The following is a 23,196-nucleotide window of genomic DNA, read 5'->3' on the forward strand; positions in this document are numbered from 1 at the left end:
TATCCTTCGTTTTATTTTATTTACATATTATTTATATATATATGATTTCCTTGTAAATAATATTATATATATATATATATATTTATATCCCTTGTGTATATAATTCTTATCATTTTATTTTTTTTTTTTAATATATATATAAATATATTTATATATTAAAAATATTATTTATACATATGTAACATTTATATGTTTATTTTATTTTCCAAATATGAACAAAATTAAAAAAAAAAAAAAAAAAAAAAAAAAAAAAAAAAAAAAAAAAAAAACTTAAAATATATAAAAAGTTAAATATTAAAAGTAAAATATAATATAATAATATAAAATGTTTTTTTTTTTTTTTGCTTTAAATAAAATGGATATATTAATACTTAATATATAAAAAAAAGTAAATATACATATACAAAACAATGTATATGTATTTATATATTATTGTTTGCTATTAATATCTTCTATTCCTTCTTTTATAAATAAAGAACAATTAAATATAAAAAAATATGTATACAAAATGATAAAAACACTTCCTAAATTTTATTGTAATATATAAATATATATATATATATATATATATATAATATTTATTTTTATTTATATTTATATTTATTTAAATTTCTTTTCTTCTTTAAAGATAAAATGGTAACACGCACCTTTTAATATAATGAAAAGCAAATATTTTTCGAAAGGCAAAAAAGAAAATAAAAAAAACAACAACAACAATAATAATAATAATAATAATAATTTAGAATACAACAATCCTGTGTCAACTAGTTTTTATATTTCTACAATATTAAATAAACATGAAAAATTAATTAATAAAAAAAACAAAAATAAAATTAAACCATGCCAACGTAATTATTATTATGATGATGGAGGGACGTCGTGTAAGAAAGAAGGACAAATGATAAAATTATTAGATGATATTATAGAAATAGATAATAAAAAAGAGATAGACAATGAAATTATTAATATAGAAAGTTATAGTAATGATAAACTTATTGTAGATATAGATGTCGATAGAACATATGTTAATAGGAATCATTTGAATGATATATCTTGTGATCATAGTATAAATAATAAGCATATTTTTAATAATAAATATGAAAATTATGTAAGAGAAGAAAATCGAAATGTCTCATATGATAAGGAAAATGATTTAACTATAACAAAAAAAAAAATACATTTATTAAAAGAAGAAGACTTAAATTTAAAATATAAACAAATTATATCAGTAAATAAAAAATTTGATAATATAATTAAAAAATTAAAATTAAGTGATAAAGAATTAGTAAAATATATAATATGTAAAAAGTGTTCATATTTTACTATATTAAAAAAAGGAAAATATGGTAGCTTCTTTGTATGTAAATCTTGTAATCAAAATGTCTCTAAAAAATATATAGATAATTATATTTTTAATGAAAAAGAAAATACTTTTTATAAACATAAAAATAAAATATCCTTTGAAATCGAAAAAAAAAATTCATATCGTATACACGCCTTTGGTAATATTAATTATGCACATTCAATGAATCAAATTATTAATGAAATTATAAAAGAAATCATAGCAGATATTATTCTCATCAAAAAAAATAAAATCAAATATAAAAATATTATTAAATATATATCTAAAATAAATATGCCTTACCCAATTAATACATCCAATTATTATACATATGGATTTCTTTATAAAAGGAAAAACATCAAAAAGAATAATAAAACCAAAAATATTCAACCACGTAAGGATCATAACAAAATAGATGACATATCTGAAGCATATAAAATATATGAAGAACAACAAATAAATGAAATAAATAAAATATATGAAGAACAAGAAGTAGATAAAATAAATAGAATATATATTCAACATCAAACATATAACAGATATTACAAAACAATACAACCACATATGATATATTACCAATTCAATTTTTCTTTCTGTAGAAAAAATATTTCTTTTATATTTAAGAAATATAATTATATGCTACATAATAAAAGATATGATCTTCTTTTTCTATATAATAAAAAATTTATTAATTTCATAGAATCATTAAAAAATCGTAAACGTATTTATAAAAAATTACTAAATAAATATCTCTCAACATATTTAAAAAATGATTTTTTTGACGAAATAAATTATTTACCATTAACATGGAAACCTAGAAAAGATTATATCAAGGCTGGAATATTTCCATTTAATTTATCAAAAAATAATAGAAAAATAGAATCCTTTGGTCGCCTATCTGTAAATAATAATAATTATTTATGTGGTTGTGTCTTTCCTTTATGTACTTATCAATTAATAGTACGCTATTTTATATATAAATTATTTCACACATGTTTTATTTATCAAATACCTAAATTTATATTTTATTTCTTCAGATATTATTATCAAAGCAATAATAATAATAACAAACATAAAATGTACAACTACTTTTTAAAAAATAAATTTATAAACATATTTACAAATATATATTATTCTAAATATAAGCAAATATTAGATTCAATCAAAGAGGAAAAAAAAAGTATGTCCATTTCATTATCATCATCAAATAAACTTGAGAAAAAAAAAAAAAATAAAAAATACATAAAAAATTTATATCTTTTTGACGAACTATCTAATAATACTTACATTTTTAGTAAACAAAAAATAGAACAAAAAATATTAAATCATTATTATCATAAGAAAATACAAAAAATTAAAAGACAAATGAATCGAGAAATTAAAAATATTTGTTTATACGAAATAAAAAAAAAACTACCTGTGCGAATACAAAAAGTTATTTTAACATATCAATTAGAATCTATATATTTCTTTTTTAAAAAAAGAGGAAGAATATTAATAGCTGATGAAATGGGATTAGGAAAAACACTACAAGCAATTTCAATTTTTTACTTTTATCATTTATATCCAGTTTTAATAGTTACACCAGCATCATTAAAAATAAATTGGTTTTCAGAGATTGAAAAGTATTTACCATCTTTTGATCCACAAAATGTGTTGATAATAAATAGTTCAAATGACATGCCAAAATGTGTTTCTTCTTACAAGTATAAAGCAAAATCAAATATGTTATATATAACATTTTATATGTAATATTTTATATTTTATATGTTATATTTTATATTTTATATGTAATATGTTATATTTTATATGTTATATTTTATTTTTAATTTTTACCTATTTACAGAATAATTATTGTCTCATTCAATATCTATAAAAAGCTATATAATTTACTAAAAGAAATTCAGTTTCATCTAATGATCGTCGATGAAAGTCATTTCATACGGACCGTATATTATGGAAATCAAAGTCAACTAACAAGATTACTAAAAAAAAAAATCAGGAAAACAAAAAATGTTATCTTCTTAAGTGGTACCCCATCAATAAATAGACCAATAAATATTTTTCATCAAATAAAATATTTAATTAATAATAAAAATATCTTTCCAAAAAATAAAATTATATTTGGAGAAGATTATTGTAAAAAATTTTTTTATCGAGGAGAAAAAATATATGAAGAAAATTTAAGATCTTGGGAATTTCATTATTTCTTAAATAAAATTGTTATGATAAGAAGAACTATTAATCAAGTTTTTCAAAATAATTTCCCAAGTTTAAAAAGATTCTTTGTTTATCTCAAAAATGATTTATGTGATATTATAACAAATAAAAGTCTACAAAAAAGTCCAACCATTAAAAATTATTCGATCAATAATTCAGAGGATAATAAGAATATTCAAAGTGTTCATCTAAAATGTGGATATAATATGTATGATATGAATAAAAATAATATATCAAATATAGATATCATATCTAATATATCAGATGAACAATATCAAAGTAAACATCTAATGGATTCACCAATAGATTCACCAATAGAATCGCCAATATATTCACCAACAGATTCACCACAATACTATAACATTAGTCCATTAAAAATATCTGAAGAATCAATAATATCAAACAATTCAACCAAAAATAAACAAGAAAAGAAACACAAAAATAGAGAAATACTCAACCAATATTTCCATATAAATATAAAATCTAAAAAAGAAGAAGAAGGCGTTTCTAAAATTGTTAATGCCTTACAATTTATTGAAAAAAATTTTCCAAACAAAAAAAAAATTATTTTTTGTTATCATATTATGGTTTGTAAATGTGTAGAAGAAGAGTTATTAAAAATAATAAAACAAAAAAAAGAACAAGAAAATATAACTATAGATTATGTATCATTAAATGGATGTATTCCAGAAAAAGATAAAATAGAAAAAATATTATATTTAAAAAATAACATAAATTGTTATTATGGTATATTTACTATATGTTCAGTTAGTCATGGTTTAGATTTCAGTTTTTGTAATTTATGTTTTTTTATGGAATTCCCAGTTAACTTTTTTCATTTACAACAATGTGAAAGTAGATTATTTAGAAAAAATCAAAAATATAATACCTATGTATTTTATTTCTTATTACAAAAAGGTTTAGGAAGTGATCATAAAACATGGAACAGATTTATATTATGTTCTAATAGTACAAGGTCTATAATAGATGGTACCAATTTTTTAAATAAAGATTTAATTTATCAAAATATATCAAATGATATCATCCTTCAATTAATTAATAATGACCAAAATGTAAATGAAAAAAATATAAAAGAACAACAATATGTTGAGGATAACAAATCTATTAAGGAACACAAAAATGTTAATCATACAGACTATCTTTACACAAATATTCATACCATTTCTAAACCCAACCTAAATTTTAAAGAAAACATTTTTAAAAATAAACAAATGAGTCAATCAAAAAATATATCTAAATTAAATCAACAATTTTGTAATGAAAAGGATGATATTCAATATAATTCAATTATCAAAAAAAAAAAAAAATCATTTTTCATCACCAATAAATGCAATGATTCAATTCAAACTGTAAAGAATAAAAAATATAATAACAAAAAAAAGGTACATATTAAAAAGGAACATATTTTATTTCAAATTAATACACTCACAAATAGAATACATGTTTACTATAAAAACAAGAAAACCAATTTCTCTATTCAAGATGTAGATACTATAACAATAAACGAAAATAATCTACAAACAAAAAAATATTTACTAAAAATGTGTGCAAAGAATTTCTTATGTAATTATAATAAATTAAATACAAATGAAAAAAAATTAATTGAACAAAAAAAATGTGACATTAATATATCATTACTAAACTATTGGAAACATACAGATAATAATAGAAGTAATAATAAACAAAATAAATTAATCTTTCAAAGATATATAAAAAATGTTCCATTAAAAGATAAAACATATGTTAAGGCTTATATAGAAAATAGTTTTAAAGGAAAATTCCAAATGTTCTATTATCAAGAATGGAATTCAAAAGAAAACCTTTTCAAATGTCTTCATTGTAAAAATAAAATACCATTATCAAAAAATATTATACACGAAGAAAATCATATTTTTCAATATCTTCATCAAATAAATGCTCAACAAGATATAATACAACGTTTCCACAATGAAATCAATAATATTAAATTAAAACAATATAATAATATTCAAAAAATTATTATTTGTAATGAAAATAATTTGTTCTGTGAAGGAAAGTGTCGTGAACTTTATTTCTTAAAAAAAAGCTCTTGTAGTTTAAGAAGATTAATATACGAAAGAGATAAAGGCATATGTAATATGTGTCAACTTGATTGTTCAAATTTAATCAAACAAATCAAAAATAAAAAATACTTTGAAATTAATCAACAAATAGATTATTTTATTAAAATGTATCCACTATTTATTGAAAATGTTGATCATCTAAAAAAAATAATTCAAAAACCAAAGGAAGGATACATATGGCACGTAGACCATATCCTACCAGTTTTTAAAGGTGGGGGTGAAGCCTCCTTTGACAATTTACAGACACTCTGTACATTTTGTCATAAAAAAAAAACGAAAAATGATATAAAAGATAAAAAAAAAAAAAATAATAAAATAAATATAAATATAAATTAAAAAAGAACTGAATTTTTAAATGTGCATATGTAAGTATATATATGTAAAATATTTTAAGTTTTTACAAATTTGTATGTATTTTTTTTTTTTTTTTTTTGTTATATCATTATTCTTATCCTTTTGGTTAGTTAACGTTTTGTTATTTTTTTTTTTTTTTTTTTATTTTTTTTTAGCTAGTTCTTAATATATTATATATAACTTTGGCTAGCTATTCATAATTTCATAATTTTTTTTAATCATTTGTCTTTTAAGTAAACATTATATCCGTCTAGGTCTTTTACCAGGATTTCCCCTTTATCATTTTTGATAACTTCTATGTTGTTTTCATTTAACTTTTTCTCAATTAAATTTAAGTTTTTGGAACATAATATTAAATTTCCAAGAGAATTACCCATGTGCAGCTTGAACAATAAAATGAAATAAAATAAATAAATAAATAAATAAATATATATATATATATATATAATTATTATAAGACCTATTAATGTAAATATATGACACATTTATATATATATAAAATATCCTATTTATAATAATGTTTTCTTTTACCTCTTCTTCATCGTAAGCATAAGCCATTTGTAGTATGGTCGAATTATTTTCAGAAGAAAAATAATAACTCATACCTCCGTATATATTCCATGGGTACGAAATTTCTTCTAAATGACTTTGTATTTTTACAAGCTATACATTAAAAAATGAACATACACACAAATATATATATATATATATATATATATATATTTATGTGTATTTACTTATTTGTTTGTTTTATTATTTTATTTTTTTTTTTCATTTACCTGCATTCCCAAAATGTCCGAATAAAACTTTTGAGCATCTTTTGTTGACGTAGTAAAAAAACGTATCTAAAATAAATAAAATATGTGCACATATATATATATATATATTACGCTGTTATATTCGTTTATTATAAACATTTATACATATAAATTGTATTTCTTTTTTTTTTTTTTTGATTAACCCTATCTAATTTGTCGCACTCATTTTGTAAAACTACTTCAATTCCATAACCATCAGGGTCAGTTATAAAGCAATTTGTCCAAAATCTCCGTATCTGAGCCTATAAAAAAAAACAAAAATAAAATAAATAAATAAATATACATAAATATATATATATATATATATATATATATATATATATAGGTATTTACGCATTTATTTTTATTTTTATTTTTTTAACATCTTCGTCTGGTAATATACAAGGCGTAACTGGCCTCTTATCTATTTCTTCATCAATCTTTCCTTCATACAATTTAGTCTTGTTTATATCAAAATTCTTTAAGTGTACTCCCAGCCCCAGAAAAGAATGCTATTAAAAATATATATATGATTCAAATGAATGATTCGAAGTAATAAGAAACATAATAAAGAAAAAAAAAATAATAAAATACACTAACATATATTCAGGTATACATATAATATTTATTTTTATTTTTATTTTTTCATTAATGTACTTCTCCTATAGCCAAATTTCCCTCCCATTTTTGAATTAATTTAATATAAGCCCCATCATCTCCTAATACCAACTGAGCATTATCCTTCTCCTTTTTATTAACTTTAAAATTTAATACATCTGTATAAAAATTAATTGATTTGTCTAAATCATTGACCTTATATTCTATACCATCAACTTTACATTTGACTATTTTCCTTTTGCATTTTCTTTTTTTCAAATGATAAGTATCCCTATTAATAAAATAAGAACACCTGTTCTTTTTGTTACTTAAGCATTTATATCTCTTTAATAAAATAAAAAGAACAAATATGACGACTACAAAAAGTTTCATTAAATCCTAAGGGGAGTTACATATATCTAGAACATATTATATATTATTATAAGTGACATTAAAAAAAAAAAAAAAAAAAAAAAATAATATAATATAATATAATTTTATAAAATAAATTTGGAATGATATTAAAGTGGTTTAAATATATAAATATTTATATTTTTTTTTTTAAATTAAATATAACAAATAAAAAGTAAAATATAAAGAACTAAAATATATACTATATTTTAACACACAAAAAAAAATATATATATATATATATATATATATATATATTATTTATATATATATATTTATTTATTTATTGGTTTAATCTTGACGAAAAAATGTATATATACAAATACGTCGAAGTAAGGAGAAATTAAATAATTTTTCTTAAAATTCTTAAAAACATGGAAGGATATAATTCAAAATATGTAACGCTCGTTAAAAAATTAAGGTGGTAAACATAAATAAAATATAGTGAACATTTTTTTTATTTTTTATGTAAACAATGTATTATTTCATATTACACATTAATGAATATATTATCCTATAATATATATAAAAAAAAAAAAAAAAAAAAAAAAAAAAAAAAAAAAAATGTACATATAAAATAATAAAATATTTATAATATATATATATATGTTATATTTTATTTCTTTTTAGTTATTTCATAACGTCCTATAGAAGAAAATATATCGTCACTCTTATAATTTTGATATTGCTCCTCTACATTTTGAGGATTTGTAACGTTTAATAATTTTTGATAAATGGATTTCACTTTTTCTAAGCGTCCATAACATTTATTCCATTCATAAAATGGTATTGTGATTATTTTAAAATTTAATTTTTTTAATAATGTTAATTTTAAATTAACAGATGGTAATAAATCTATAGATGAATTATCAGGTTCCTTAAAATAAGCATCTTCATCTAAAAATTCAAATATAATTTTTTTTTTTTTATCCAAAAAATTTATATGAAAGGAATAAAGTTTTACATTTTTTAAAATTTCAATTTTATCATTTTGATTATTTTGACAATATGAATATTTATTTAAAATTATTTCAAATTCGTTTAAAATGTTTTTATTTTTGTTATTATTTTTAAATGTTTTATTTTTTTCATTGTCTTCTTTTTGTATACATAATTGTAATTTCTTCTTTTCATTTATATTATTATTTATTTTCTTGTTGAACTTATTTTCATATAATTTATTTATATCGATATAATTATATTCTTTACATATAATATCTTTTTCATTATCTTCATCTGTATCTAGAAAAATTATTTTCTTTTTATTGAAACTAAAATCGTATACTGATTTTTTATTTATGCAAATATTTTCATTATCATCATTATCATCCGTGTGAGCATCATTTTTTTTGTTACACTTCTCTAAAGAATTATTTAATGATATAAAATCATTATGATTATAATTCTTATCATTCTTATATAATATATTTAAACACTCCTCAATCTTATATCCTAATTTCTGTTTTTCATCATAACTAATATTATCATTATTATTATTATATATATATATCTTCCAACTTAATAAAAAGGTTATAAATTCATCTTTATTTATCAACACCTTGTGCATATCTATAATGTAATGAATTACATCAAGATATTTTTCCATATAAGGTAAAGATAAATTTATATAATCTATTAACATACAAATCATATCTTCATTTTTCATTTTTTTTTCTAAAAATATTTGTTCATAAAAGTTTTGAAACAATTTTTGGCTAGTACGAATATATACTTGGTTTATTTTACTCCATCTATTATCTATCCAACTATTTATAAAATGTGGTATAGATGAAAAATAGGCTTTTAAAAAGGGCAAAGAATATAATGCATCATCTTTATTATTATGATAATTATTAATATTATCACTGTTAATATTATCACCATTAATATTATCACTGTTAATATTATCACTATTAATATTATCACTATTAATATTATCACCATTAATATTATCACCATTAATATTATACATTCTTGTCTGATAATCATCTATATAATGTAAGACGTATGATATCAAACTTATGTATCTATATGGATACATATTTTTTAACCCATATAATAATAATATAATATTATTAATAGTCGTTTTCTTCTTTTCTAATATATTTTCCAAAGGTAACAATATATATTTTGTTATCAAATCATTTTTATATTTCTTACTCATATCCAATTTACTTAATAAATAAAATAATTTAATACTTTCTTCTAATTTTACAGATTCACTCATATTATTATTATTATATTCTTGCTGAATAGAAAAAAAGTGAAACATAATTTTTTTAATAATACAATTAAAATCCTTAAATTCTTTGTCTATATTTTTTATAATACTTAACCCATTAATCATTCGAAGTATATATTTTTGCTTTTTTAAACTACTTATATTTATGTATACATTTTTTAATATTATATTTATTAAATCCTTATTTACATAATTCATTTTTTTTAAATAATATAAAATATTACAACAATCTATACAAGTTATCTTTGTATAATTAAAATTAGAATATATTGTAGCTATTTCGTTATTATTATTTTTAGTCATAATATTATCATTAAGATAATGATTCTCCTTATTTTTATTTATATACATATAATATTTATTATTATTATCAATTATTCTATTTATGTTGTTATATAGATTATTTAAAATATCTATATTGTCATTATGATCTTCTTCTACATAATTCATATTATTTTTATTAATTTTTATAAAATTATTTTTTATATTATTCATCATGGTTTTTTCTCTTTCCAAAACATTAAAATCATTAGATAATATCAAATGTGAAAAATAATTTAAGGTATTTTCAAATATTAAATATCTATCTTTTGTTATAAAATGTGTACAATGATATAATATTTTCAAACATAAGACCACATTTTTTATATTAAAATGAATTGATAAAGCCAAAACGTTATTTAAACAACTTAAAAAAAGAACATAGTTTCTAGATTTTAATTTACCCAATAATAATATTTGATATAAATATAAACACATTTCATAATCATAATAGTCATCATTTTTATATCTACGCTTAAAAGAAATTGGTGATGGATCATCACTTATTTTATTTGTAATATCAAAAAAAATCGAATTCAGTTTTTTCTCATCTATACATATAGGTGTTATTATTTTTTTATCTAATAATTTATCCAATGATTTTACTAATAATATATATTCTTTTAAACATATGTTAAATTGAGTTTTATACATATAGTTCTTATTATTTATGTTGATATTTTTTTCAGTCTCTACATATTTTAAATCATTTACTTTTTCATCTTCCAAACTGTTATTTATTTTGTTAATTATTGATATATATATTTTTTTACATAATGAATGTATAATCATATCATTTCTATTTATATGAGAAAAATCATATAATAAATATATCATTGTTGATGTTGAATATATTTCATTCAAATTTTTTTTTTCTAAACAAGCCTCTAATTTATTTATACACATATTTAAATGATAACATTTTTTAAAATAACATAATATTTTTATTAACTCACATAAATGATCACATGTAAAGAAATCAAAATTTAAATCTTTTATTTTTTCAAATAAAAATGAAAAATTCGATATAGGAAGAAAATTATTATATTTCATATTTCGAGTTTTTATTATATTTAATATATTTATATAATCAATATTCTTTAATTCAGATAAATTACATCGACTTTTCAATATATTTAAAATGTCATAATAAAAATTATAATCATCATCAATTAAATTAAAATATTCTAAATCTTCTAAAATATTACACAATTGTTGAATATTACCAGATGATATCTTAAAATACACATGCTCTTTTAATATCTTATTTACTTTTTTTATTAATTCTATATTATCACATTGTAAAAAATTTATATTATTCTCCAACTTTTCACTTTTTTCCTTCTTAATAGATAATCTATTATAATATATTTCATCATCATCATCATCATTTATACTTCTTTTATATCCACTTTCGTTTATCCTTTTCTTTTCTATTTCTTTCTCTTCATATACTTTAATATAATCATTCCTTTTATTTTTTTCATTTACCTGAACGTTCAGGTAGTTTTCTTCCAAGACACCATCATTTTTAAAATATGCATCTTCCCAATTTCTTCTTTTTATTATTTTTTTATTACATCTTAAAATACAAGAAATTGCTTGTATTTGTAAAAGCGATATATCACTGAGTATTTTATTTAAAAACAAATTTAAATATATATCATTTTTATTATCATTTATATATTCAAAATAATCACCTGAACAGTTCACGTAAAAATGATATAAAAGGCTCAGATCAATTGGATTACTTTTATCTATTATATGGTTTATATTTTTAAAAAACAAATCAATAAAATTAGTATGATAATAATTTAATTTAACCATACTATTCAGAATTAAACTTATACTTCTCACAGGAATGTTACTAAATATTTTTAAACATTTATCAATTAATTTTATATAAATCAACATTATATTATTATTCACAATTTTGTTCTTACTAATTACATTAATCAACTGAGAAATTTCTATAGAATTCTCAGCTATAGATGAACACGAATTTAAATCATTTTCATAAATATCATATTCTTTATTTTTAGCATATTCATTTAATTTCTCACACCATTTAGTTATATTCTTATCTCTTTCATATTTCTCACCATTATATTTATTTTTTAAAAATACCTTATTACAACCAACTTTTAAGCCATTTTTTCTTTTCACCTTTTCTATATAATCAATATTAAATGGTTTGCTTTTCTTTGAACTCAATAAGGTCGATGAAATTCTTTTCACGTCGTACGACTTCCATTTAAAAGTATTTACATTCTTTATCAATATCTTATATCGTTTCATAAACATTATCCTATATTTTAAAAAAAGAAAAATAAAGCAAAAAAAAATTACCCAAATGGGTACTTACACATAATACTTACATATATATATAAACAATAAATAAATATTAATTTTAATATAATAAAATAAAATATGACACAACAAATATATATAACCCCCAAATTTTAAGCTAATGAAAAAAAAATAATAATAAAAGGTAAGGTGGGCGAAAATAATAGATATAATTTTGGAGAATCAAATGTAGAATCTAAAATTTTATGTCATCATCTTTATATAATCTTCTCTATTTAATATATACATAATGTATTTTAGAAATATTCAGAATCTACAAAATATGTTTTTTATTTTCACAATGTTCATATTAATATATATATATATATATATATATATATATATACGTAATATATTATATTGTTTTATTTTATAATTTTATTATAATTATTAATTTTTTTTTTAGTATATGTTAATATATATATATATATTTATATTTATTTATTTTTTCGATTTAAAAATAATATCTACATTTCTACATGATTATTAGGAAAAATAAAACATCCAATATAATGTAAATATTATAAAGAAAAATATTAAATATCCTTTTTAATAATATGAGAAGGAACATAATAATATATATATTATCGTATTACAAGTTATATATGTTAATATCGTACTCTTATTTTTCTTTGTTTTTTAAAAAAAATTTTATTATTATATATAATTTTTCCATCCATCAAATTATAAATTATGGAGAAAAAAATCAATAAAAATAAAAAAATAAAAAAATAAGAAACATTTGTTTTGTGTGTATTAATCATATATCTATAATGATAAACCATAAAAAAAAAAAAATGTTGATCTAAAAATTATAAGTTTTCATTTTACAAATTAATTATATATTTGAATAATAAATATATAACATATATCAAAAGTATTAATTGGAATGGGGAATATAAGAATATGTAATTAATATATCACGAATCTTCATAATCCTACAAATAAATAACTTTATAAATTTTCCTTATCATCTGATGGTAGGATTCCTGCCTTTTTCCATTCTTGATATCTATACAAAGGAAAAATTAAGAATGTAAAATGATAAATATTAATTATACCCCACATAAATATTATAAAAAAATTTTATATACATATATCATTTAAAATTAAAGGTCTTCATAAAAGTAATATTCATTTTTTTCTATGAAACAATTACGTAGTAACTCCCAGTTCTTTTATTAATTTATCTTCCATATTTTCTTTTTTTTTCTCTTCATTTTGCTTCAATTCCTTTTTGAAATTTTTGACATATCCCATTGGTGTTTCTATACCATCACCAGTAACCATTAATACCAACATACTAAATGACGTGAATGCTAGAAATTTTATTTGTCCGTTCTAAAAAAAAAAATAATAAAACATAACTATTATGTTTTTAAAATATATGGGGATGTATGTATGTATTTATATATATATATATTTATACACACCAATATATATATGATATACATAATGAATAAATGTATATATGTAACATATATATAATATATAATTCCTTATATATTTTTATTATTACTGAAAATTTTCCATTTTTAACAAAAAGAATATTTCTTAGCTTATCCATCTTTATAACCTTTATAAATGAATGATCATTCTTCTTAATATTATATTATAAAGGTATAAATTCATATATTATATATATATATATATATATATATATTATTTTTTATATGTATTTTTTTTTTTTTTTTTTTTTTTTCTGAATTTATAAAATATATGAACAGGTCAGGTAAATTCATTTTCTAAAGCCACTAGCTCACATTATAACATGTTTTTTTTTTTTTTTTTTTTTTTTTTTTAATTTATATGTACATTAAAAGATGTAGCATTTATGATTTTTTTTTTTACATGATCATATAAAATTTCAAATTTTCATTATAACATATATTATCTACATTAATAAAATATAAATTGTTTTCAAAAAAGGAAAAACATATAAATATAAATATATATATATATATATATATATATATTATATATGTTATAATATTTTGACATCGCCATGCAATTTTATCATTTATCATTTTGATTTTCCTTTTGTGTAATTAAAAAAATGAAACAAGGGGAAAAATGTTTTGGTCTTCATTTATAGGAAAAATAAATCAACTGCCAGTTTTGAGCCAGTTAAATAATACTTTTTTGAAAAATGTAAGTGTCAGAAATCATAAAATTATTAAACCAAGAAATATTATTAAGATGTGGAAAATAAGAAAAGGAGATGAAGTGAAAGTAATATCTGGAAAAGATAAAGGAAAAATAGGAGAAGTATTAAGTTGTGACAAATTTAGGAATATGGTAAAAGTCAAAGGATGTAATATGAGGAAACTTTTTGTTGATAATAAATTCGTTTATATTGAAAAAAAAATACATTATTCAAATGTTCAATTAATAGATAATTTTTTAAAAACAAATACAAAGGTAGCTTTAAGATATACAGATGATAATCAAGTTATTAGAATATCAAAAAAATCAGGAACTGTTATACCATGGCCTTGTGAAAAAACAAAAGAAGAAGATTATGATCAAATCGAAGAAAACCCTTTAGATACTTTGCCTCAGGAAGCTTTAAAAAAAACATATGATTATAAAACCGATGTCAAGTTTATGAACATTTTAAGACAAACTGTCAATAAATATAATAGGGAATTATCTTAGAAAAAAGAATACATAAATATGTACAGATAAACATAAATACATACATACATACATATATATATATATTATGGTATGTCATATTTTTATATGTTTACATAATCTTTATTATTTTCTTTTCTTTTTTTAAATATTTTATAACCAATTTTTTGTATATTTTTTTTAAGTTATTATTTTAAAAGATACTTTTTCATTATAAATAAAAGGTCACCATTTTATGTGACATTTTTTTTAAACTTAAGAACATAAAAAATAAAAATTATACAATAAATATATATATTCAATATCATATCTATATATTTTTTATATATATATAAATCATCCAATACATATTTATAAATGAATGGAAAATTGAGGGGTCTTTTTTTTTTTTTTTTTTTTTTTTTAATTATAAATAAATATTACATATACATAACATATATTAAAATACTTTATTTTAAAAAATAAATCAAAAAAGTTCATAACATATGTAATGTCTTTCAATAATTAATTTGACATAATACATATATTATCTTTTAAAGCACTTTTTAAAATAATTATACAAATATATAATTAATAGTATCCTTTTCTTCTTTTTATATTCCCCCCTTCCAACACTTTAAAAAAAATAAAATAAAAATTTATATTTTTTTTACAAAATACAAATTATGGTCATGACTTAAAATTTTTTTAAAAAAAAATTTATAAAATATATATTAATATATAAAAATATATGTATATATATCATAATAAAATAAAACATAAATTTTTTATATTTATAATATATTATAGCATTCGCATTGCACAAAATTTGGGCTATTTTTATTATATAATATTATATATATATTTTATTTTTATAGTTATTTATTTATTATATATAATAATATACAGTATACATAATTTTTTATTTAGTACTTATATTTATAATTATAAAATATTGGTACATATATATAATATATAAATAAAAATAAATGCTCATTTAAAAAAATAAATTACATATGCGTTATATTATTATTATATAATATATATTATATCCTGTATATATATAAAATTATAAGAAAATTGTATTATATAAATATAATAAAATATTTATTAAAATTTTTGTAATATTATAATAATTTTTATTTATGTTATATAAATAATATATTATTTATTATTATTATAATTTTTAATATTTATATCCATTAAAATTTTTTTTCATGAAGTAACATAAGAAATAGAATAAAATAAATAAAAAAAAAATAAAATTCGTAATTTTAATATAAAAATTAATATTATATATATATTTTTAAATATTTATAATTTCATCATAATTTTAAATTTATTTTTTTTTTTTTTATTTATATATAATAAATATTTTTTTATATAATATAAATATATACTGATTTATAATTTTATAATGTTCTTTTTTCATGTATTAAAAAAAAGAAATATATGTATAATTATATATATATGAATGGAAAAATATAAAATATATCGTTTTTTATTTAAAGAAGATAAAGGAATTTAATTTTATCATACATATAATAACATCTTCAAATTTTTGTAAAAAATTAAAGGAAAGTTTTATATATATGTAACGTAAGGGAAAAAAAAAAAAAATTAAAATTAAAATTAAAATATTAAGGTAAAAATAAATATTATATAATATATATTATATATATTTATTAGTCCATTTAAAATATATATAAAATATTGAAGAAGCATTTTCCTATACCTATATCAGATGTTTATTTATCATTATATATTTTTGATGAGAAGATTTTGACAAATTATAATTTTTGACAAATATAGAGTATTTATTTAATATGGTATATTTTATTTATAATTTTTTTTTTTTTTCTGTTATCATAAATTAAAAATAAAATAATATATATTATATATATATATATATACTTATATGTGCATATTTGGTTTGCATTGGATATTATATATATTTTTTTTCCTTTCTGCAAATTTTTATATATATTTCTTTCTTTTAATTTTAATATAAATTTAAAAAAAAAAAAAAAAGAAGGAGGAGATCAAATAGTCCCGTATAATTATATATATATATATATATATATATGTATATTATAACCATTTTATATTATATTATTTTATTTTTATTGAAGTATACCAGTATATAAAATACTGTAGTTCTTTTAAGAGGTATTTATATGTGTTTATTTACACTTATTGAAAAAAAAAAAAAAAAAAAAAAAAAAGGGAAAAGGAAAAGTACAAAAGTAATTTATAAGTTACGGATTAAGATATCACCATATTATATATACATATAATTCAAATAATTTATTACGCCTATTATTTAAGTGAAGGTAGTCTTATATATATATATATATATATATTAATTTATCCAATTCAAGAATTAGAAAACATAGTTATTCTTAGGCAACGTTTTAGGGAATTTTTATATTACATCAAAGTATAAAATAGTGTATTATTAAAAAAGAAAAAAATAAGAATTCATATAAGTTTGTATTTAATATTGATTATTTCTACACAAAAATAATTATCAGTCAGTTTTGATATATATATGTATATATTTATATATACATATATGTGTTTATTATTTTTCAAATATATAATTTTTGTGTAAGCTGTATTCCTCATATTTCTCCATACGTTGTAGGATTATAAAATTTTGGCTATCTAGCTATTTCTTCCCTTTTTTTTTTTTTTTTTTTTTTTTATTTTATTTTTGTTAGTCTTTAATTTGAAGGGTTAAATGGTACAATATATATATATATATATATATATATATATATATATATATATATATATAAAATCATTTATGTAATATTTATATACCATTTTATCACGTTTTTATAAATCGTCAACTGTGATAATAGCTATATTGGGAAAAAAAAAAAAAAAAAAAAAAAAAAAAAAGGGATACCTATATAATACACATATATTTTTCTGTGCATATTTTTTTATTCGTTTTAAAACAAAGTAGTTCAAAATGATAAAACAACAAAAAAGATCATACTCACATGTTGATAATGAGGTTGGTAATAGTAATGTTAGTGATGAGGAAAATATAATAAAAAGGCAAAGAAATGAAAGTAGGAGTAGTACTAGGTCATATATGGATGAGGATGGAAAAAGTATTGTTGCAACTAGTACTGAGATGCGTATTCCATATTGTTTATTATTACCAAATAGAGCTATAGGATATGTTATTGGGAAGTCAGGTAATAATGTACGTGAAATAGAAAAGGCGTGTGGTGCTGTTATAAAATGTCAAAAAGAATTTGATATATCTGTATATCCTCCACCGTCTGAAAAAATTTTAACAATATTTGGAAAAAAAGAAAATAAAAAAAAAGCATTAGAATTAGTTCTAGGCAAATCGAAAAGTGTTATGGATTTTCAAGAAGAAGATGGTAAAGAATCTATAGTTATAATTGTTCCTACACGATCTATTCCCATCATTATCGGTCAAAAAGGTTCTAAAATTTCTTCATTAAGTGAAAGATCTTCTTGTGAAATTAATGTTCATAAGGATGATGTTCCAGGTATAAAAGATAAAGCTATTTTTATTAAGTCAAAAAAAATAAGTAAAATTATTGACTGTATAGGTATTATATATGATTTATTAGAAGATGTTGTAGAAAATGGAATTTTAACTATTTCTGAATTCCCAGGAGTTCCAAAAAATGATATAAACAACAATAATGATGATTTAATTGATAATGATAATATTAATGATAATGATGAAAATAATAATTTCGATGATCATATTAGTGATTATAATATTAATAATAATATTATAACTAATAATATGAACAATAACATGATGCACATCAACAATAATAATAATATGAATAATAATAATAATAATAATAATAATAATCGTATGCATCATAATAATTCAATTAATTATAGAAATATAAATAATCATAATAATAATAATAATAATCCACACTATCAACATAATTATAATAATTCTAATATGAATAACCAAAATAATAATTCCAAATATATGAATATGAAAAAAAATGATAATTATATGGATGATAATATGAGTATTGATGATAACGATAACTATTCTGTTCCTAAAGAAAAAAATTTACTCCTACATAAATATGGTAAAGAAGTTAGTCCATGTGTTGTTCGTTTTGTTCTAGATGTAGAAACTACTGCATGGATTATTGGAAAAGCAGGATGTCATATTAAAGAAATTCGATCTGTTACTGGAGCAGGTGCAGTAATAGTTGATGCACCTGATAATATTGAAAATGTAAAAACATGTGATCGTATTCTGACCTTATCAGGTTCAGCAGAAAATAAATTTAATGCTTTAAAACTTATTGTTAGACAAATGGAAGAAAGAGAAAAAAATATTAATAATCCAATGCGTATGTTAGTACCAGGTAAAGCAGCTAGCTTTTTAATAGGAAGAAAAGGATCTATTATTAAATATATTACTGAACAATCAGGTTCACAAATTCAAGTAGCCAAAAATAAAGAAAGTGAAAATGAAAAATTAGTATTAATTACAGGTTCACCAGAAGCAAAAATATTAGCATCTGTATTAGTCTTACAAAAATTAGAAGAATATGAAAACCCAGCTATAGCAAGGGAAGGTCTTGTCATTCCATTAAATGATATATATTATAATAAAAATAATAATAATAAATATTCTAATCATATGAAAAAAAGTGTTAATCATAAAATCATGCATAATAATAAAAATTCTATACACAATAATAATAATACTAATAGCGATGATCATTTTATGCCATCGAATTCTCTTCCTAATCATCATTTTCAAAATAATGATAATCATATGAATTCTAATAATTATACATATGATAATCATATACCCAATAAAATAAATACTCACCACAATAATAATAGTAATGATATGAAAACACCAGTTGAAAATATGTTCCTAGAACAAATATATAAATCCTTCCCATATGCATCCTTACCTAAAATTATATCTGTTAAACAACCATATACCATCGAATTAAATATGCCTGATCTATATTTAGAAACATTCGATTCTCAAAATAAAAATGGAAAATCTTTAATTGACGAAATTGTTGAAAAATCCGGTTGTAATATTTCTATATGTACTGATTCAAATGATTCTTCATCTTATACTTTTAATGTTTCTATAACGGGTTCACCACTAGCTAATTCATTGGCAATTCTTATGATACAGTCCAAAATTTTCAAATTCGACTGGTTTTGAAAATAAACACAAACATAAACATAAACATATATATATATGTAATATTAGTGAAAATCAAATCATATAGTTATATGTCATATTTGTAGGCATCTTTTTCTTTCATATAATAAATAAAATGTATTTTTTCCAAACATATATAATATATATATATGTTCCATCTTTTAATTATAATCCTTTTTTTCAATTTATATGTGTACTTTATTATTTTATTATTACTAAAATATAACAGTACCATCAATTATTTACATACTACATATACGTGTTTATATATATATATATATATATATATATATATATATATATGTGTATATTTAGGACTATTCTTTATTAGATTATATCTCCAAAAAATTTATGCGAAATAATCCACATTTTTTACTTATATATATATATATATATATATATATATATATATATATGTATAAATATTTTTTTTTTTATTTGCATATTTGTGTGGATAAATAAATTATCAATTATATATATATGCATATACATATATATCTATTTATTTATTTATCCCTATTGGATGTCTACTTTTTTATAGTAATGTAGATTTTAGGAATATATATTCCATTTTTTTTTTTTTTTTTTTTTGCAGTTGTATTTTTATAATATAATAAATTATATTTGAATAATTAAAAAAACTTATTTTTTATAAATTTCAAAAAAAAAATAAAAATTCATATATGTCATTAAATTTAAAAATAGAACAATTGAAATATGTCATTTAAAATATACAAATAAAAAAAAAATAAATACAAATAAACCAAAAAAAAATAAGATTTATAAAAAACAATTACTTTTCAATTATAGCTAGCTATAATTTATTTTATATTATTTTATTTGTGATTATCATATAGACAATCATTTTAATTTTTTTAATTAAATAAGGCCTTTGTTTTTAGAAAGTCTTGACCCTAAAAAAAAAAAAAAAATATATATATATATATATATATATATATAATTCATGATATAAATTATATAAACAACACATATTGTTAACAAAATATATGTTTTATTTTTAAGACGTACCTGAATTAAATGCATTTTTTTCTTTCCTGGAGTTCTGTAATCTCTTACTATGGTTATATTACTACAAAAAAAAAAAAATATATAAACATATAAACATATAAATATATATACATATAAATATATATACATATTATGTGTGAATAAATATATACAATGAAACCATGTAATATATAACAGTAATATATTTTATATTTACTAGTAATCAAAATTGGGTATTCCATGATTTTCATCAAAAATTTTTAATGCCTCAATTTTATTTCGATCTGATGAATACATATCAAACCAGTGTCTCATATAAGAAATGGTATAAGAATCCCCTTGAAACTTTTAACATGAACATATAAAAAATAAATAAATATAAAAGTGAACAAAAATAAAAATATATATATATATATATATATGTTAATATTTATTTTTTTTTTTTTTTTTTATACGTGTCCTGTAGCAAAACGTTTTCTACATTTTATCCATCCAACTATATATAACCGCTTCGCAGTTCGATATAATTCTTCACAAAACATATTACCTCCATCTATATAAAAAGTGATACAAATATTAATATATATATTATATATATTATAATATGATTGATTTTTTATTTTTTATTTTTATAATAACCCTCAAAAAATCCTTTAATTTCAAATCTAAACTTTGATTTAACCTCATGAAAGTTTGTTATATCATATTCCTTTTTAATTTCTTCTCGTTTGGTAGGTGGGGCTTTATACTTTCGAAATCCTGTTACCTATATGAACAAATAAATATATATATATATATATATATATATATATACATATACATATATATGTATCAACTTGCTCAGGAAAAAATACTCAAATAAATCAAACGCATAAATCATATAACGTTAATAAAAAATGCAAAACAACAAAACATATATTCATATATATTTATATTTTTAACACACTCTTATCAAAACATTGGAATTTATTATATATCATCTGTTTACTTATATACACACAAATATTTATCACATTCTTATAATGTTAATGTATTTTCATTTTACCTGTCGATTTAATATATCAAATTGTTTTTCAAATTCAGGATGACCCTTCTTTAATTTGGGTTGCCATTTTTCTTTTTTATCTAATAACAAATTTTGACGAAATAAAAAATGAGGTTTCTTATGGATTGACAAGTTCAATCGACTTCTTATTTTCTTGGAAACCGGTGAAGGAATCATTTAAAGAAAACATAAAATAAAACATAAAAATAAAATATATATATGTATATATATATATATATATATATATATATATATATATATATATATATATATTAATTTTAAATTTTAAATTTTAAATTTTTTTAAAGTGTAATCATTTCTTTTCTTTTGCTTCTTTCCGATTTCTAATACTTTTTACACAAAAAAAAAAAAAAAAAAAAAAATTAAGAGAATTATAATATATATTCACGTATGTGCAATTATAATATTATATATTTATGTGTATCCTTATTTTTTAAGTATCTTTTTTTTTTTTTTTTTTTTTTTTTTTTTTTTTTTTTTGTATTTTCAAAAACATTAAAAAGTTATAATATTTTATTTTAAAAAAAAT

At 18.5% G+C, this 23,196-nt stretch overlaps 7 protein-coding genes across 7 annotated transcripts; 3 read left to right on the plus strand and 4 right to left on the minus strand.

Moving 5' to 3' along the window:
• Positions 1 to 658: 658 nt before the first annotated feature.
• Positions 659 to 6,021, plus strand: PADL01_0602700 (DNA helicase, putative; the record flags this gene model as incomplete). The annotated part of the gene is made up of 2 exons (XM_028680747.1): positions 659 to 3,048; positions 3,189 to 6,021. The coding sequence occupies 2 exons, from the start codon at positions 659 to 661 to the stop codon at positions 6,019 to 6,021; spliced, it is 5,223 nt and encodes a 1,740-aa protein (XP_028537194.1).
• A 236-nt stretch (positions 6,022 to 6,257) lies between these two features.
• Positions 6,258 to 7,826, minus strand: PADL01_0602800 (glyoxalase I; the record flags this gene model as incomplete). Its single annotated transcript, XM_028680749.1, has 6 exons — positions 6,258 to 6,422; positions 6,571 to 6,702; positions 6,819 to 6,884; positions 7,001 to 7,099; positions 7,220 to 7,348; positions 7,494 to 7,826. 6 exons carry the CDS (start codon positions 7,824 to 7,826, stop codon positions 6,258 to 6,260), a joined length of 924 nt encoding a protein of 307 aa, XP_028537195.1.
• Positions 7,827 to 8,460: 634 nt separating this feature from the next.
• Positions 8,461 to 12,705, minus strand: PADL01_0602900 (RAP protein, putative; the record flags this gene model as incomplete). Its single annotated transcript, XM_028680750.1, has 1 exon — positions 8,461 to 12,705. The coding sequence occupies one exon, from the start codon at positions 12,703 to 12,705 to the stop codon at positions 8,461 to 8,463; it is 4,245 nt and encodes a 1,414-aa protein (XP_028537196.1).
• Positions 12,706 to 13,710: 1,005 nt separating this feature from the next.
• PADL01_0603000 (conserved Plasmodium protein, unknown function) lies at positions 13,711 to 14,323 on the minus strand (the record flags this gene model as incomplete). The annotated part of the gene is made up of 3 exons (XM_028680751.1): positions 13,711 to 13,768; positions 13,916 to 14,097; positions 14,276 to 14,323. The coding sequence occupies 3 exons, from the start codon at positions 14,321 to 14,323 to the stop codon at positions 13,711 to 13,713; spliced, it is 288 nt and encodes a 95-aa protein (XP_028537197.1).
• Positions 14,324 to 14,829: 506 nt separating this feature from the next.
• On the plus strand, positions 14,830 to 15,414 carry PADL01_0603100 (50S ribosomal protein L24, putative; the record flags this gene model as incomplete). Its single annotated transcript, XM_028680752.1, has 1 exon — positions 14,830 to 15,414. One exon carries the CDS (start codon positions 14,830 to 14,832, stop codon positions 15,412 to 15,414), a length of 585 nt encoding a protein of 194 aa, XP_028537198.1.
• Positions 15,415 to 18,352: 2,938 nt separating this feature from the next.
• Positions 18,353 to 20,593, plus strand: PADL01_0603200 (RNA-binding protein, putative; the record flags this gene model as incomplete). Its single annotated transcript, XM_028680753.1, has 1 exon — positions 18,353 to 20,593. The coding sequence occupies one exon, from the start codon at positions 18,353 to 18,355 to the stop codon at positions 20,591 to 20,593; it is 2,241 nt and encodes a 746-aa protein (XP_028537199.1).
• Positions 20,594 to 21,468: 875 nt separating this feature from the next.
• On the minus strand, positions 21,469 to 22,823 carry PADL01_0603300 (conserved Plasmodium protein, unknown function; the record flags this gene model as incomplete). Its single annotated transcript, XM_028680754.1, has 6 exons — positions 21,469 to 21,507; positions 21,623 to 21,683; positions 21,819 to 21,946; positions 22,057 to 22,154; positions 22,241 to 22,367; positions 22,647 to 22,823. 6 exons carry the CDS (start codon positions 22,821 to 22,823, stop codon positions 21,469 to 21,471), a joined length of 630 nt encoding a protein of 209 aa, XP_028537200.1.
• Between the last annotated feature and the right edge of the window lie 373 nt (positions 22,824 to 23,196).

This window comes from Plasmodium sp. gorilla clade G2 (genome assembly GCF_900097015.1).
Source record: "Plasmodium sp. gorilla clade G2 genome assembly, chromosome: 6".
Lineage (NCBI taxonomy): Eukaryota > Apicomplexa > Aconoidasida > Haemosporida > Plasmodiidae > Plasmodium > Plasmodium adleri (nom. inval.).